At 49.7% G+C, this 17,658-nt stretch overlaps 1 protein-coding gene across 1 annotated transcript in view; it reads left to right on the top strand.

Annotated features, from left to right (window-relative positions):
* The window catches only part of LOC119162950 (muscle calcium channel subunit alpha-1-like), a 1,445,695-nt gene that overhangs the window by 707,961 nt on the left and 720,076 nt on the right, over positions 1-17,658 (top strand). Inside the window, exons 19-20 of the mRNA XM_075882643.1 lie at positions 17,280-17,301; positions 17,372-17,432. Coding sequence (XP_075738758.1) covers positions 17,280-17,301; positions 17,372-17,432 — 83 coding nt within the window. The remainder of the gene's footprint in view (positions 1-17,279; positions 17,302-17,371; positions 17,433-17,658) is intronic.

The raw sequence follows: 17,658 nt of genomic DNA, 5'->3' as shown, positions 1-17,658 counted from the left end.
AACAACCATCGTCTTCGCCACCTGCCCCTACCTTGACTTCTACATACGTCGTTCTACATCCTGCTCGTGATCCCGGTGTATTTTCCGGTCAGGATGGCGTTGACGTCGACAAATGGATCAACCAGTACGAATGGGTCAGCGCAAGCTATAGGGGGGACCCGACTCTTATGCTTGCCAATGTGCTTTTTTACCTCGATGGCCCACCGCGAGTGTGGTTCGAGACGCATGAAGCGGAGATTACGAGCTGGGACTCTTTTAAAGAGAAGATCCGCGACCTTTTTGGCGACACCGTTGGGCGGCAGATCGCAGCGCGGAATCAACTGGCGGCTCGTGCACAGACGTCGACGGAGTCGTACGTCGCGTACATTCACGACGTCATCGCCCTATGCCGCCAGTTTGACGAGCACATGAGTGAGTCGGAGAAAGTGGCCCATGTGCTGAAAGGCATAGCAGACGACGCATTTAATCTTCTAGTTTACAACAACGTTGCCACCGTCGACGCCATCATTAAAGAGAGCCGGTGGTTCGAAGAAGCCAAGAGCCGCCATATTACTCAGCGATTCACCAGGCTGCCCACCACGGCCGCGACCTCATCGTGTGAAGCCGCCCGCCAGTCCCCCACGTATGACAACGTCACACGCATTGTTCGTCGGGAAATCGAAGCCGCCTGTCCGGCTCCTCTTCAGCCACTCGTTTTCGCAACGCTCGCCTCTGACCAACAACAGCCGTCAGTGGCGTTAATACAAGCTGTGGTGAGGCAAGAGTTTGTGAACCTCGGACTTCCATCAGCATGTCCCTTGACTCGCCCTGAAGTCCCGTCCTACTCCCGAGGACACGCTCACCGTTCACCTCGAACAATGCCCTTCCGTAACCCTTCGGAATGGCGAACACCCGACGACCGGCCTATTTGTTTTTCCTGCCACCAGCCTGGGCACGTTTCTCGCTATTGCCGCCACCGTTGGTCAAACCAACCACGTCAGACCTTCTCTACCTCGACGCACATGCATCCGACGACCCCTCGACGTTCAGTCGCCGCACCCTTCAATTTCTATTCGTCGTCATCTTACGAGCCTTCCACTGGCGCCCCTTTGCCCGGTCGCCGCTACCCTGACGCCCCTTCGTCCGATCGCCGCAGCTCTCGCTCCCCGTCGCCGCTACGTCACCAATCCCGCTCTCCGCCACCTCGGCGCTTTTCCTCGCCGAGCTTCTCTGGACGACCGCAGCAGGAAAACTAGATATTGCAGCTTATAGAGGTGAAGCTGCAATACCAATGACGGCCGAAAATCCTCTACGGACGCTTCCCACGCACCATAGCCTACTTGAAGTACAAGTCGACCATGTTCCTGTGACCGCCCTCATTGACACAGGTGCGCACCTGTCTATTATGAGTGCTTCTCTACGCTGCCGCTTACAAAAGATTATCACGCCATCTACGACGCAGGCAATAATTGTTGCCGATGGCGGTACTGTAACAGTAATCCGAATGTGCACTGCTCGTGTCAGCATTGCCGGTCGTCACGCCGTGGTCCTTTTTGCCGGGCTAGCCTGCTGTACTCATGACCTCATACTTGGCCTTGATTTCCTTTCGGCACACTCGGCCTTAACTGATTGTTCGTCTGGTACCCTCAGCCTTGATCAACCAATCTTTGCTGACTACTCTACAAAGCCCACCAGCCGCTTGAGCCCAACCACTTTCGTTCGCCTGCCACCTCGAGCCGTCACGTACGTGTCTTTGTCATCGACCCCTCCCGTTCCTGAAGGTGATTATATCGTTACGCCACTTACTGACGTTCGGCTGACGCGCAGTGTTACTGTGCACTATACCATCGCGACCATAGCGGATAACTGTGTGTTTTTTCCGCTCCTTAATTTCGGTTTCACCCCTCCAGTGTTGCCTTGCCAGATGTCTTTAGCCCAGCTAACTGCCATAACAGAGGACAATATCAGTGTTGTCGCTGTATCTGCTCTTGATCGAAGCGCAGTCTCACGGTCACCCAGCTCAGACGATGGCATTTTTCGAAACATGATTGGATCGAAGCTGTCACCTCACCAGGTCGACGCTCTCTACCAAGTTTTGGCCTTATACAGTGACATTTTCGACACCGACGATCGTCCCTTGGGCCAGACTAAATTTGTCACTCACCGAATCAATACTGGTGACTCTGTGCCCATTCACCGTCGGCCGTACCGCGTGTCAGCGTCCGAGCGAGAAGTGATTCAGAAAGAAGTGGCCAAAATGCTTACTAAAAACGTGATCGAACCATCAACGAGCCCTTGGGCATCTCCCGTAGTATTAGTAAAAAAGAAATACGGCTCATGGCGTTTCTGCGTTGATTATCGCCACAGCAACAAAATTACCAAAAAAGACTTGTACCCTCTACCACGCATTGACGATGCCCTTGATTGCCTCCATGGCGCCACCTTCTTTTCATCTCTCGACCTCCGATCTGGCTACTGGCAAATTGCTGTAGATGACATGGACAGAGAAAAGAGCGCCTTTGTTACCCCTGACGGTCTTTACCAATTCAAGGTCATGCCATTCGGGCTCTGCAACGCTCCAGCGACCTTCGAGAGAATGATGGACACGCTCCTACAAGGATTTAAATGGTCGACATGGGAAGGACGACGAGATCATTTTCTCACCTACCTTTGCAACCCACCTTGAACGCCTTCTGACCATTCTATCCATAATTCGACGGGCCGGCCTGCAGCTCAATTCCTCCAAGTGCCACTTCCGTCTTCGTCAAATTACCGTATTGGGTCACCTTGTTGACGCTGCCGGCGTACGGCCAGACCCGGCGAAAGTACGCGCTGTAAAAACTTCCCAGTCCCACGCTCTGTCCATGATGTTCGCAGTTTTGTGGGCCTCTGCTCCGACTTTCGCCGGTTCGTGAAAAACTTTGCGGCACTCGCAAGGCCACTCACCGACCTTCTCAAACAAGACGTCCCTTTTTCTTGGGGCCCTCCTCAAGCTGATGCCTTCTCTCAGCTAATAACCGCTCTGACGACGCCTCCTATTCTTGCACAATTCGACCCCGATGCTCCTACAGAAGTGCGAACAGACGCGATTGTTCACGGAACCGGTGCAGTTTTGGCGCAAATTCAGCGGGGCAACGACCGTGTGATCGCGCACGCAAGCCGTCTGCTTTCTAAGTCTGAACGCAATTATTCTATAACAGAACGGAAATGTCTCGCTCTTGTTTGGGCGGTTTCGAAATTCCGTCCTTACTTGTATGGCCGCCCTTTCCTTGTCATCACAGATCATCACGCGCTGTGTTGGCTTTCTTCTCTGAAGGACCCCGCTGGACGACTTGGTCGTTGGGCATTACGCCTACAGGAGTATTCCTACTCGGTTGCTTATAAGTCTGGACATGTCCATCTGGACGCCGATTGCTTAACCCGTTACCCTGTTGATCAGCCCGACGAACCAGACATCGAGCCTAGCCTCAGCGTCATGTCAATGCCCCAGTTTCTTCAGATTGGTGATGAACAACGTCGTGATGCTTCTCTGCGACAACTTATTGACCGTCTCGAATCTGCTCCGAACGACACGCCACTTCGCATGTGCGTCCTCCTGAATGGCACGCTTTACAGTCGTAGCCTCCAGCCAGATGGCCCTGAGATCCTTCTTGTCGTGCCAAAAAATTTGCGTTCAACCGTGCTGCACCTGCTTCACGATGAACCAACTTTTGGTCATCTGGGTGTATCTCGGACGTACAACCGCGTGCGACGCCGCTTCTTTTGGCGCGGTCTCGCCCGGTCCGTTCGCCGTTACGTGTCCTCCTGCGATAAATGCCAATGTTGGAAGCGACCTACTGCGCTTCCAGCTGGACTTCTTCAACCGATCTCCATCCCAACCGATCCTTTCTTCCGTGTTGGTATAGATCTTCTCGGTCCTTTTCCCGAGTCGAAATCAGGCAACATTTGGGTCGCCGTTGCTATAGAATACGCGACTAGGTATGTCATCACTCGAACGCTCCCCACCAGCACCGGTACTGACGTTGCGGACTTTTTTCTCCAAGACGTCATCCTACATTATGGCGCTCCTCGCCAATTACTCACGGATTTCGGCCGCGCATTTTTGTCCCGTGTGATCGACGATCTTCTGCGTTCTTCCTCGACGCATCAAAAGCTGACCACTTCCTACCATCCTCAAACAAATGGCCTTACCGAACGGCTAAATCTGACCCTAACGGACATGCTCGCAATGTATGTGTCCTCCGACCACCATGACTGGGATCTGGCGCTACCTCACGTGACCTTCGCGTACAATTCTTCGCACCACGACACTACTGGTTATTCACCCTTTTATTTGCTTTATGGCCGTGATCCGAAGTTACCACTCGACACCCGTTTTCCAACCACTACAACGCCGTCAATCGAATATGCACGCGACGCGATTGCTCGTGCCAACCACGCACGTCAGATCGCCCGCTCTAGAATTTCGGCTTCGCAAGCCACCCAGCAAGCCATCTACGACAGCCGGCATGCTGACGTTCACTTCTCACCCGGTTCTCTTGTTCTCCTGTGGTGCCCAGTTCGTCGAGTTGGCTTATCAAAGAAGTTGTCTCGCTACATGGGTCCTACCGTATCATCCGCAAGGTAACCGACGTCACCTATCACATCATTCCTGCATCTGAGACCACAAGCCTGCCTGCGACCACACCCAGTGATGTTGTGCACGTCAGCAGGCTAAAACCTTACCACCTGCCTACTGAAGACCGTAGTTAATGTGCACCGAGATGGCGCTTTTACTGCAGGGGGGGGGGGTAATGCTACGTAGCTGACGTATCAGCGGTCGGAAGACGACAACGAGGAAGTAGTCGGTCGGTTGTGCGCGCTGTCCTCCATCTTAGTCGACGCCATACGCATCAGTTTGCATATAGAGTTTAAATAGACACGCCTCGTGTCCTTTTACGTCCCAATATTCAATACAAAAAGACTGTCATCTGTTTTCCGCATGGGTGTCAGTTGAGGAGAATGTGATTTATTGCCTTAATTTCCGTGTCATGTTGCACCACCGCGTGATTTCGCTTAACCGACGTTGCTAATAACTTTGTCTCCCCATATGCACTGCCGGATGACTTATATCCCAAAAATTTGGCCAGCCGATGCGTTTTTTTGCACAATTATAATATCTAGGGTGCTGGTGTCTTTAAGATGTTGCAAAATGTATAGTTTTCGATTATATCCCCGACAATTCTATTGCCAAATCGTGTAGCTATCTTGTCTGTCCATGGCGGCGTTACAGGCTCTCTGATCCCTCGGTGGGTACCGAGGTCTTAGCGTATGGCTTGAAAAACGTCTTAACCGGGTGCCCACCACTTGACCGCCATCCCCATATTGCTAGCTTGCCGTAAAAATTGGGCATAATTTGCTGCACTTTCTGGAATATCGTCTTGCCTAGCGCCTCAATTTTGACCTCTATGTTTGCCTCAAATTTAATTTTTTGTTGTTCGAGCTTAGTTTGCAATTTTCTTTCAATTTGTTCCATTTTGGCTTCCATGGTGTTTGCGAATTCCTCCTGTCTTTTTAGTGGCGTTGCCACTGCTTTGGGTTTTTCACCACGCTTTTGATCGGAGTGTTCTCTGGTTTACGTTTAATGGGAGTGAGGGCTGCCACCTCCTTGTGCATTACTGCGCCTTTTTCCTCCGTTATAACTTGTGAGGTTTCCTCATTGCATGTAACCCCTCCGTTTTTTTAGAAGTTCATTTTCTTCCCCGAGTTTTCTAATCTCCTTCATAAATGCAACATTGTTCTGCCAGATCTGTCCCAATTCGTTTTCTAGCGCCTTAATTCTACATTCAAGAGCAGCCTCTGCCTCCGAACGCGTCCCGGAAGCTACATCAGCCCAGCTCACCTGGAAGGGTCCCGTGGTGCCACGTACGCCGCTCGGTCCTTCTGCGCTTTGGGATCCTCCTCCCTCTGGTGGTTGGGGAGACCCGGTATTGCCAGTTTTGAGTCTACACCTCGATCTGGATTTCGACTTAGCTGTGGTGGTAGTGAACGTAGAGCGGCTTTTGTCTTGTGTTGAAGCTTGGTGAAGGCTTTTGATTCGGATGAGTCCCGCGTCCGATGTTCCGATCGTTGACCTGAGTTGCCGCAATTTTGCCTGTGATGTGCTTTTGCTTCCGTCTCGTAGTAAATTGCTTTTTCTTACTCTCGTCGGGTTCGTTCCCAGCGGCGTCGTTTCACAAAGTACGGTACCTTGAATCTGGCCTTGCAATGGCGATCTGCCGTCGGGTGGTCTTTGCCACACAGCTGGCACTTCACTTCGCACTCATGGTCCTGCACTGGGTTCTCAGCCCCGCACCCTCTGCTTATTCTGCAACTCGGGCTCGGGCAGACGTCAGCTCTGTGACCAAGGCGTCCACACTGATAGGACACGTCTATTTTCTTAAAGTATAGTGAGCACTTGACCAGTGCTCTTCCGTATATACGGAAGAGCACTGGTCAAGTGCTCACTATACTGCAAGAATCCTGTTCCAAGTTATCTGAGCTTTCTCACATAACTTGGAACGCGATGCCCATTGAAAAGGACGATGACTTTCGTGGTGTTTCCCACCCTCTTGGCCATGAGGACCGTCGAATTTCTCGGGGTTACTTGCATTTCCACTATTTCTCTTGGAGACACGTCCTGCGTTACTCTTCGGATCATCCCTTTAGATGTATCTTCCGGAGCTGACTCACACGCATTGGTTTCGAATTCCTCATCTTCAATCCTCAGTTTAGCGATGGGCCTGTATTTTTGGCGCACTCCTCTAATGACCACAGTATTGTTCTCTTTATAGTTGGCACATACCGTGTCGTCTTCCGATTCATTCCTGGGTATATAAGCAGCGTTGGCGACACAGCATTCTAGACGATGAATCCCGTAGTTAGTGATCTTGAAGCCGTCACGTGGGCGCACAATTATCTTGTAATCTTCCTTCGGTGGACGGGGCATCCTGCTCGCAGCCACAATTTGTCTTGCTCTCTGTCCCTTCTTCCACCTATTGCTGACCGCGTTCTCGCTTGATAAGCGCGTTTCTTGTTCCTTGGCTTCATGCGTTGTGGTTTCTTTGTTGGCTCGTCCTCTCCTGTTCACAAGGCGCCAACCTGCTTCATTTTCATGCTCTTGTTGCGTGATATCCTCGCCGTCTAAGCTGATCGTAGTCATCCTGTGGCATTAATCCGAGAAGACGCTGCCTTGAGGGGGCTCAAAACGCCAGTGTCCGTGGGCTAGGCCAAGCGCATTATGCACAGCAGCAGGAGGCAATGGCGTTGTGCGTTCGTCGGCGTTACAGAAAAGTGGCCGATTTGCCGAAAATTAACCGTCCACTTACTTGAGAGTGGTATCACGGGGTTCCGTGGAACTTCCACTTTTTTCACTGTAAGAAGGCGTCCGTAAATTTTTCGATTTCACGCCGAGAATCATTCAAAATCTGTGGAGCCTTCGCGACATGCGTGTCTGCACCCCGTAGCCCCCTGGCGGTCTCCCGCAGATTGTATTATGAGAAAAAAAATTACACCATCTCCTGGTAAAGGGAAGAATGTATAGATGGAAAGGAAGGAAGGAAAAACTTTATTTGCAAGAGTTTGGGACAGGGGTCATGAGCTTGATGGGTGGGGCCCCAAGTCCAGGGCTCCACTGGCTGCCGCCGTCTGTCTGACGTGACGCAGAAGTGCAAGCTTCGCCTCTAGGTCAGAGCTGGCGAGCTGTGCCTCCCATTTCTCGAAAGTATTACAAAGCTTGTACTGACCTAAAAAGGTATCTAAATTTGGTGGTCGTTTTAGGCATCCCCACGAAATGCGGTAGAGCGATGGCGAGCCGCCATACCATGGACAAGCACGCCCATACAGCGTTGGAAAAATTTTGTGTATCCTTTGAAGATTGGGAAAGACTCCCGTTTAAATTCGGCGGAGGTCAATCGCGTCCTCCCTTTCTAATAATTTGTGGGGGGGGGGCGCTGTATTTTTGTCGCATGCCTCGCTGGTTAGCAAGAATTTCGCGAGGGGCCATTCTGGATGGGTCATTACCCTCCTCGATAGCTTCCTCCTGGAGTGTTTCAAAGGATCGAATGTGCTGTCGAAGCTCTACTCAGTTCGTGAGCCCTCGAGCACAAGCGTCAGCAATTTCGTTCCCCTCCAGACCTGCGCGTCCTGGACACCAGATCAGTCGGTATTTGTTCGTCAAACTCCCGCCTAAGAACTTGCTTATTTTTATCGGAAGGCGGCCTCTTAAAAAGAAACGGCACGCTTCCTGCGAGTCGGAAATGATAGTTGTCTGCGGTTCATCTCATTGTTCCTGCGCTTTGATTGCAAGGGCAATGGCAAAGCATTCCGCCTTGGCGATCGAGGACGTGTACAGTGATGCACATGTCACCATGCAGTTGTCGTTGCTAAGTACTGATGCAACTGACCGTTTAAAATTGTACCTCGAAGCGTCCACGTACAAAACATTTGATTTGTTTTTGAATGTTTTTCGGAGCCATCGCACTCTCTGCTCTCTGCGCTTTCTGTTTGTTTTTACGCCCATGTTCTTGGGCAGCGGTGAGATCCAGATCTTGCTGCGGACGGGATCCGGGATTTCTACAAGAACCTCGTCCATGTTCTGGGGGTATTGGCGGAAAGCCCACCCTAGAAAGTATCTCTCTCCCCGCTTTCGTTTTACTTAGACGATTTCTCTGCGCAGTCAGTACCGCTGTCTTTAGCTCAGGGTATGTATTATATATACCGAGGTCCAAAAGCTTTTGGGTTGGTGTGCTTACCGGTAGCCCTATGGCCACTTTGTAGGCGCCCCTGATTATAGACTCGATGGTTTCTTCTTCTGATTTGTTTAACACGTGGAAAGGTAGACTATACATAACTTTACACAGTACAAGTGCCTGTACTAATCTAATTGTGTATCCTTCCTTCATGCCCTGTTTGTGGTATGTCATTCTATGGATCATTCGTGCAACTTGTTTCGTGGCTGATTTTAATATGTTTATTGTATGAGTCGCTCGTCCACTACTTTGAGCCCAGTAACCCAGAATACGTGCGATGGTCACCTCACGTACTTTGACACCTTCGATGTGTATGTCAATGCATCCGTTACTTTTGTATCTTTTTTCATGTACCCTGATAATTTCAGATTTTTCTGGGGCACAGCTGAGCCCACTTGCCTTCGCAAAGTTTTCAACTGCTGTTGCAGCCTCTTGAAGTGTCTGCTCTTTGTTAGCTAGAGAACCACGCGTTGCCCGTAAGGTGATATCGTCCGCATAGAGAGTGTATCCTAACTGCGGAACTCCATCCAGAGCTCGCATGAGTCCTAACATGGCGATATTAAAGAGCAGGGGAGAGAGGATGGCTCCTTTAGGGGTACCTTTGTTTGGCATCTCAAAAGCGTCTGACGTGACTTGTGCTACGCTTATCGAAGCCCGCCTTTCTGTGAGGAATGCCTTGATGTAATTGTAGGTGTTTGTCCCACATCCCATGTTGTTTAATTCCGTTAGGATGGCCTTATGCGAGATATTGTCGAATGCTCCTTTTAAATCAAGGGCTAGTATAAGATTTTCTCCTCCTGTAGGTATATAGCTCAAAACTTCCTCTTGTAATAGGAGAAATGCGTCTTGAGTCGGGAGGCCACTGCGGAAACCCACCATATTGGCTGGAAAAAGGCCGTTGTCCTCTATAAAGTTTTGGAGCCGATTATGAATAACCCTTTCGAAAAGCTTTCCCATGCATGACGTCAAAGATATGTTCCTGAGTGCCTGCAGGGATGGCTTCTTCCCAGGTTTCGGTATCGTAATAATTTTGGCGACTTTCCATTCCTCGGGTATCTTCCCTTTGAGCCAATAGTTGTCATTAAAATGGTTTGTCAGTGCCTCTATAACCTTATCGCTGAGGTTCCTTATCATTGCATTTGTGATTTGATCTGAACCAGGGGCAGAATTTCTCTTGGCTGCTTGAGCAGCCGCAAAGACCTCTTCCGTGGCGATTGGGGTGTCGAGTCTCTCGTTTTTCGCTTTTCACACCAGTGTACTGCATTTCAATGCTGCAACTATCGGTATTCTCTCCTATGTATCTTATGTATCTGTCCTTAAGTGCTTGTATTAACTCCTCCTCTGTGCCCGGAAAATCATGCATTATTCGTTGCAGTGTTCCGTTCATGGCCGATTTTGATTTTTCTGGGTCAAGCATGTTCCTTAGGATGGCCCAAGTTTTTGCAGTGCTCAGAGTGTCCTGTAGTGAACTGCTGAACTTGATTCATCTCTCAGTTGCAATTTTGTTAGCGTATTGATTTGCCTCTTCTCTTAAAGCAGCGATTCCGCGGAGAAGGTTCTGATTGAGTCGCTGGTTTTTCCACCTTTTCAGCATACGGCGCCTGCTCTCCCACAGCTGGAGCAAGTGCCTGTACACTGCAGGAGTCTCTGCTGTTCTTGCGATACGTTTAGATGTTTGTTTGTTAACTGAGATTATGTACTCTGACCATTCCCCAATCGACTCCGGTACAGAGTCGGGTAAGGGATCACGTCGCCTGTATCTTTCGCAGTCAGTGATCACCACGTCTCTTATGATCCTGCGTAGTTTTGGAGTTGAGAGGGAAATACTGATTATGTAGTGATCGCTGCCGAGATTCTCTTCCAGGTTTGTGCAGTTATTGTCGTTAAGATTACGTGTGAATGTCAGATCTGGGGACGTGTCTCGACTTACGCTGTTGCCCAGCCTCGTAGGTGTTGTGGGTAGCGTAACGAAGCTCAATCCTAGTTTGGATACGGCGTGTTCGAGACGTGTTCCTCTAGGGGTATCTCTCAAATAACCCCATGTGGTGCTGGGTGCGTTAAAGTCGCTCAATACCACAAGTCGATCTTTCGACCCTGCAATACCGACATTTTTAAGCAGTGCACCAAAGTCCTCGTGTTCCTCTTTGGGAGGGCTGTTTATATTTAATAATACGGTTTTCATTTTGCCTCTCTTCTGAGGAAGAAGGGTGATTATCTGATGATTTATCCGCAGACTTTCTATGTGCTCAACCTTTGCTGGAATACTTTTGCTAACCAGCGAGGCTACGCGGGGATAATTTGGATCTTGCAAACAACAATATCCCTGCAGTTTGACCATCTTGGGCCCAACCTCCTGCAGGCATATTACGTCTGGCTGAATCGGTACCGAGTTCATGTAATTTTGGAGTGCTGCGGCGCGCTTGTGAAAAGTGCGACAGTTCCACTGCCAAATCTCTAAATGTTCTACACTTTTTATATTATTTTTGGCCATGCTGCATGGTCGTATCCATGCTGTCGCGGCCCGCTTTGGATGGTTTGTCAATAACTGGGGCGGACATGGAGCGTTTGTTTAGTGCCCTCTGCAAGCCACCCACAGCATCGTTAACATACTGCCTCTGAATTTTCAGTTCTTCTACGACAAGCGTTCTCATTTCCGCCATGAAATCACCTAGAAGTTTATGTAAAGTAGCTATGCTTTCCCTGTTTGCTTGAACATGCGTCTGCACTTGCTTTACTAGTTCACTGCTTTCTGATTGAGTAGCGAACGAGTCTTCGTCTATCGTTTCCGCGCTCGTTTCTGCACTATCCCTTATGTGGGCTAGACGCTCTCGCGCCTCTTTATTGCCCACGATGGGGTTGCCTATCGACCCTGGATTTTGTATTTTCTTAATTGCGTTTTCTAATTTGATTTCCATTGACGAGATGACCATTTTATACACTTTCCGCTCCGCAGCCATTTGATTTCTAAGCAGTTTAATTTCTTGTGTCAATCTTTTGTTCTCCTCTGGAATTTTCCTATAGTGTGGGCTATCAGTTGCAGGAACATTGCGAGGCAGTGGACTCGCCCAGCTCACCTTGTTTGGCTCGTTGTTTTGTACGTCCTGCGTGCTAAGGCCAGTGGTTGCTGCTACTGCTTCTTCTTTCCTGGCATGGGCGGAGCTTGTTTGCCAGCTGCTGCTGGGTGTTTTCTTGAAGTTTGGCTTGCCAGGGGCCTCCGCAGGCTTTCTAATATTCCGCTGTTGCGGGGTTTTTGATGATGATCTCGATCTTGATCGTGATCTGGAGCTGTATCTAGATGCCTGCCGCGTCTGGAGCTTCGCTTCTTCTCGGTCTGAGCTGAACCAGCGAGAAGGTTTCTGCTGGTGTTGCTCAAATTGTGGAAAATCCTTCTCGGCGTAGGTACACTCTGTTTATCTTCGAGGCGTCTCCGCTCGTGATTTTCGGGGGGCCACATTTTTCAGTTTCTTTTTGCATGATTTGTGTCCTGTAGCGTGCTCTTCACCGCATATGGCGCAGTTCAGGGCACATTTATGTTCGTGAGTAGGATCACACGTCCCACACTTGGAGCACACATTAGCGTTCGGAGTCGGGCACATGTCGGTTCGGTGTCCAGTTGATCGACAAATCTTGCAAACCTGTACGGTAGGCTTGTATGGATAAGAGATCGCCTCTGCACCTATAAAATAGACACACCTGGGGAGCACGTCACCCGTAAAAGTTATTATTGCTAACTTCGAAGAGCCCAGCATTCTGGCTCTCTCTATCTTCACCCCTTGTGTCCGTATTCGTAGGTTTGCCATCAGGTCGGCCTGAGTGGTTCCGAGCGGTGGTTCGTGAACGATGCCTCGCAGCACGTCTTCTGGGTCGGCCATGTACGCATTGAAGGGGTGAATCCGTCCTCTGATTTTCGATTGGTTGATCTCTCTCAGCCTGCCCGCCACTTGTTCGTGTGGCGTGGACAATATTATGATGTTCGATCCGGGGTGGACCCACAGCAAAAAACTTTCTCCACTAAAGCTGTTCCGGCAGGCCTCTATCACTGCCATAGAGAGCTCGGATCCAAATAGATTTTTCACTGTGAGGCCCTTGTGCGGTCTCAGGATAACCTTTATGTCTTCCTTTGGAAGAGGCGTTGTTCCTTGGCGTTTTCTGCGCTGGAAATCCCGCTTGACTTGGCTGTCCCGGGCTGCGTCGGCAAGCGGCTGGCTTGCTGACTTTTCGTTTTTCTTCTCTAGTCCCTTCTCGGGTTCTTTCTGGCTTTGTTTATGGTTCTTTTTTCTTCTGCGTGAAATGACGATGTGCCAGCCGTCCCTCGTCCAAGTAAGAGCCAGACCCGCGTCGTCATTGTTCTTGTTATCGAGAGACGCGGCGCTGGGCGCTCGCGCGTCGTTACTTGGTTTCTCATTTGACGAGACGCTACTCGCGTCGCTCGGTTGATTCTCCGACACCAGAGATCCGCCGTGAGGGTCTTCGTCAACGTCTATGTAGACGAAGAATTTCTAGGCGTCCTTATGCATGCATGCTCAGTAGAAACAGGGGAATGGGCTGACCTCCGTTTTCCTCTGCGCAAGACGCATAGTCCGAAAAGGAGGTTGAATGGCACTCACCATTGACTTATAACTCGGTCAGAAAATGTCGGAGAAAGTCGGTCGAATAGTAATGAGCCAGTCGACGCCCCTGTCGCCGCACCGCGCCTAGTTTAGCGTCCCGGTGCCGCCTACCGAAGCCGGTGATACGGTAAGCTGCGTTCGTGCACGTCGTATCTTTAAACGTTGATAATTTCTCGTGAAGCTGACCCAGGTCCCAGTTTTGGGTGTCCTTCTAATCCTCGCAACTTCACGGAAAAGATGACGCACTCTTCAAGTAGACTTGAATAAAATTTCCGCCTGAAAGCGTTTCATAAAGCGGAGAGCGATGTGAGCACGTCCTCACCGCCCTACGCCGCCTAGCGGATCTCATGTATAGATGCGAAGCAGTGGATGCTGAGGCTTACACTGGCGGCGACGTTGACGCTGGCGCTCATCGCGGCGTTGCGCAGCAGAGAAGCTTGGGGAGGCGCTAAGCATGTAGTGATGAACCGGTGTTTCCTGCTGGAATGTGCTAATCACTGCTAATGAACGACGGAGACAGAAGATTCTGATCAGACTCAGAGACTTACAGTACGCATTTAGTTAATGCATTTTTATAGGTCAACACTCCACAGCACACATTTTGAATCGGCACTGCATTGGAAGTCAAGATTCAGTGCCAAAATATATAGATCAATTTCGCCAGACTTAGGTTAGAGAAATCCGTTGGCGCTATCTTGGTAGGCAAAAGACGCTCTGCCTGCCGAAGTTTCTGCTGGGTTTTCAATGGTGCATGTGGTGTTCTCAGTCAAGCAACGAGGAAAAGAAAACGGGAGCATATCCACGGGGTGAATGATGGAGAGTGGGGCGAAGCATGCGTTCGTCCATTCGTTCTCGTTTCCGTCCGTCCTTGCGTTCGTCAGTGTGATCGTCCGCGTGTGCGTCTGTTCGTGCATCCGCACGTCCATCCATGAATCCGCCCCTGCGTCCGTCCATGAATCCGCCCCTGCGACTGTCCGCGCGTCCATCCGTCCGTGCAGCCATCCGTGCATCCGTCAATGCATCTGTTTGTGTGCCCATTCGTCCATGTAGCCAACCCTCCAAGTACCACCATTTCGCATCTTTTCATCATATATTCCGCATATAGAAGCACCGCCACCCAGTAGACATACCAAAGACTAAACGAGAGGGGGGCACACGCACACTTCCTTACGGCTTGCGCTTCGTGCTTACTTTCCACCTTTGACCACCTCGAGTTCATGGTATGTACTAGTTCACTCTATTCGTGGCGCTGCGGCCCAACGCCGCTAAACCTTTCTAAAACCAAGTAGGTTACGCCCAGATAGTATAACGTAGCAACCCTTTCTTGAGATAGTGCTCAATGTACATGCCAAAGGCTGCTAATGGGGAATGAGAGACAGGAGAATTCGGCATTTCAGTTAACGCGCATGCTGGGAATTTTTTATTGTTCAACAATGCACAGAGTAAATGTTACACCGGCACCACCTTGCAGGTCAAAACCTAAGACTGGTTACGCACTACGACTAGAAACGATCGAGTGCAGCTTCAAGGAGCTTCGCCCCTGAAAACGGCACGCCGACGAGTGGCGTCGCGGTTGGATGTTAGTCGCGTGTCACAGCCTAGATTTGTTTGTTGGCGCACATCGCACGGAATGGGCCTATAGACCCATTCCGTGTTTGTAAACACAGGTGGGCCGACGTCGACATTATAGTTTAAATTATAGCGACGTCCGCACGTATCTTCCGCTATAAGCACGGAGGGCGGCGATGTGCGCCAACAAAACGACGTCGTGAGACGCCAAGAGCGTTGTGAAAGCCATAAGCGCTGAGAAATGCGGTGTGTGCCAGCAAACAATACTATGTTGTGAGACGCGATTCACATCCAACCGCGACGCAGCTCAGCAGTACACCGTTTTTTTTTATCGTTGCATCTCAGAACACTACATGCACCATTGCAAACGCAGCAGAAGCTGCGGCAGGCAGAGCGTCTTGTGCCTACAAAGACAGCGTGACCGCATTTTTGTGACGTAAGTCCGGTGGAAGTTGTCTATATGGTGGCCAGTGAGCGGTTCTGCAGCGCGAGCAGTGGGCTTCTAGGGGCGAAGCTCCTTATAGCGGCACCCGTTCGTCCCTCGTAGCCATTTGTAGTGTGTAACAAGTATAACATTTTGACCTCCAAGGTGGTGCAGTTGAGAGATTTCTTCTGTGCGTTGTTGCACGATAAAAAACAGTGCTCAACGTACACGCCAATAACTGCTAATGGGGAATGAAAGACGGGATCATTCGGGTTTTAGTTAACGCACCCGCTGCGATCCCCATTAGCAGCCATTGGCATGTACATTGAGCACTATCTGGCAAGAAAGGGTTGCTACGTTATACTTGCTGGGTGTACCTACTTAGTTATAGAAGGGTTTAGCGAGCATTGAGCCGCAGTGCCATGAATACAATGAACTAGTATATACCATGAACTCGAGGTGGTTAAAGGTGGGAAGTAGATACGAAGCGCAAGCCGTAAGAAAGAAAAGCCGAATTCTCCTGTCTTTCATTTTCCATTAGCAGCCAATGGCATGTTCAATGAGCGCTATCTGACAGGAAAAGGTTGCTACGGTATACTCGGTGGGCGTAAACTCCGGTTCTAGAAAGGTTTAGCTAGCGGTGGGCCGCAGTGCCATGAATACAGTGAAATAGTATATACTATGAACTCGAGGTGGTTAAAGGTGGGAAGTAGGCCCGAAGCGCAAGCTGTAAGAAAGTGGGCGTGTGCCACTTCTCGTTTAGTCCTTGGAATGTCCACTGGATGGCGGTGGTTCTATATGGAGAATATATGATAAAAAATGCGAGATGGTGCTACTTGGAGTGTTGAATAGATGGACGGAGGGACACACAGAGAGATGCATGGATGGACGCATGAACGGACGCAGGGGCGGATGCATGGACGAGCGCAGGGACGGACGCACGAACAGACGCATGCACGGATGGGCGGATGGACGCATGGGCGGTCACACAGACGGACGCATCGACGGACGAATGCTTCGCCCTACTCTCCATCATTCACTCCGTGGAAATGCTGCCACTTTTTTTTTCACCCAAGAAACTCGCCACCAGACGTTGCCTACGTCAGCGTTAGGAGGTGAGAGAGGGGGAGCGTAGGAGAGAAAAGAAAAACGGGGGATGGTACGCGCATGCGTAGTGGAGCGCGGACGCCACAAGATCAAGCCGCTTGATAAGGTGCTCGCATAAAACAAGCATAAGACAGCCGAAACTACAAAAAAGCTCTCAAATATATAATCTTGCCTTCAGGTTGAGCGCAGTAGTTGAGTTCTTTAGTATTTGTTTTTGTGTGCACGTTTCTTACTTGAGCAAAACACACAAACGTCATCAGCAGTTTTCCCAGAAAGTCATTTAGTCGGATAAGACTTAAGGTGCTCCGAGACGCAGCATCCCGGCGAAAAGAGCGAGGCTGCTGATCAGCTTCTGGACGAATTGCTTTCATGCACTCCATCATGCTCTCCATCCATGTCATGACGTCAATATCGCTCATCGATGCCGACCTTTGATGAGGAAACGCAGTAGTTTTTTTTTATTCAACCATAATACAATCATATTCAACCAAAGCTTCTCCCTTATTGTCTGGTCACGCGCACCTTTGATTCCGCGTAGCTCGCGAATTTTATGCTTTGTTTCTCTTACGGATGCTTTGCTTTTATTATTCTTCTGGCGTTCAATATTCTTAACAATCGGTTGATAACTGAACATTTTACAATGGTAAATCGAATGACTAGTAGGTGAGCAATTCATGCAGAAATACTTTAACCAACAATGTTAATATTGTGTAAGCACGCCTTCTGTACCCAACAAAAGTGAAATTAAAATGAAGATGCCATCGCCTAGTCGCGCAGGTTATTACAAAAGGGTGATGATAATACCTTTTCTCTTTGTTTCAGATCTAAGGAAAAACAAGAGAAGGTAAACGCGCTAGCTTGCTCACGCGTGTAAAGGACGCCGATACTCGACTGAATATTTCTTTCTCTTTCAGACACAAGTACAAATTACTGTAGAAGACACAAGTGCTGATGATGGGAGCGTGAAACACCCAGGTAACAAACACGCAGAATTAAACACATTTCAAAGCGAATTTGTTTTGGGTGAATTAGTTCTTACGCTGTTTTGGGCGAATTCGTTCTTATTGAGACGCGAAATACGTTTCGTCAAAGGAAGGGAAAACTGACGAGAAATTGGCCATTAACTCACACTTCCAGAAACTTACAGAAGAAAATACTTACCGCGCATGCATAAAAGCTTTGGCATCATACGTTAGCGCTT

Source organism: Rhipicephalus microplus, unplaced genomic scaffold (assembly GCF_043290135.1).
Source record: "Rhipicephalus microplus isolate Deutch F79 unplaced genomic scaffold, USDA_Rmic scaffold_13, whole genome shotgun sequence".
In the NCBI taxonomy this organism is placed as follows: Eukaryota; Metazoa; Arthropoda; class Arachnida; order Ixodida; family Ixodidae; genus Rhipicephalus; species Rhipicephalus microplus.
Note: the sequence above shows the minus strand (reverse complement) of the source record. Positions and strands in the feature narration are given on the sequence as shown.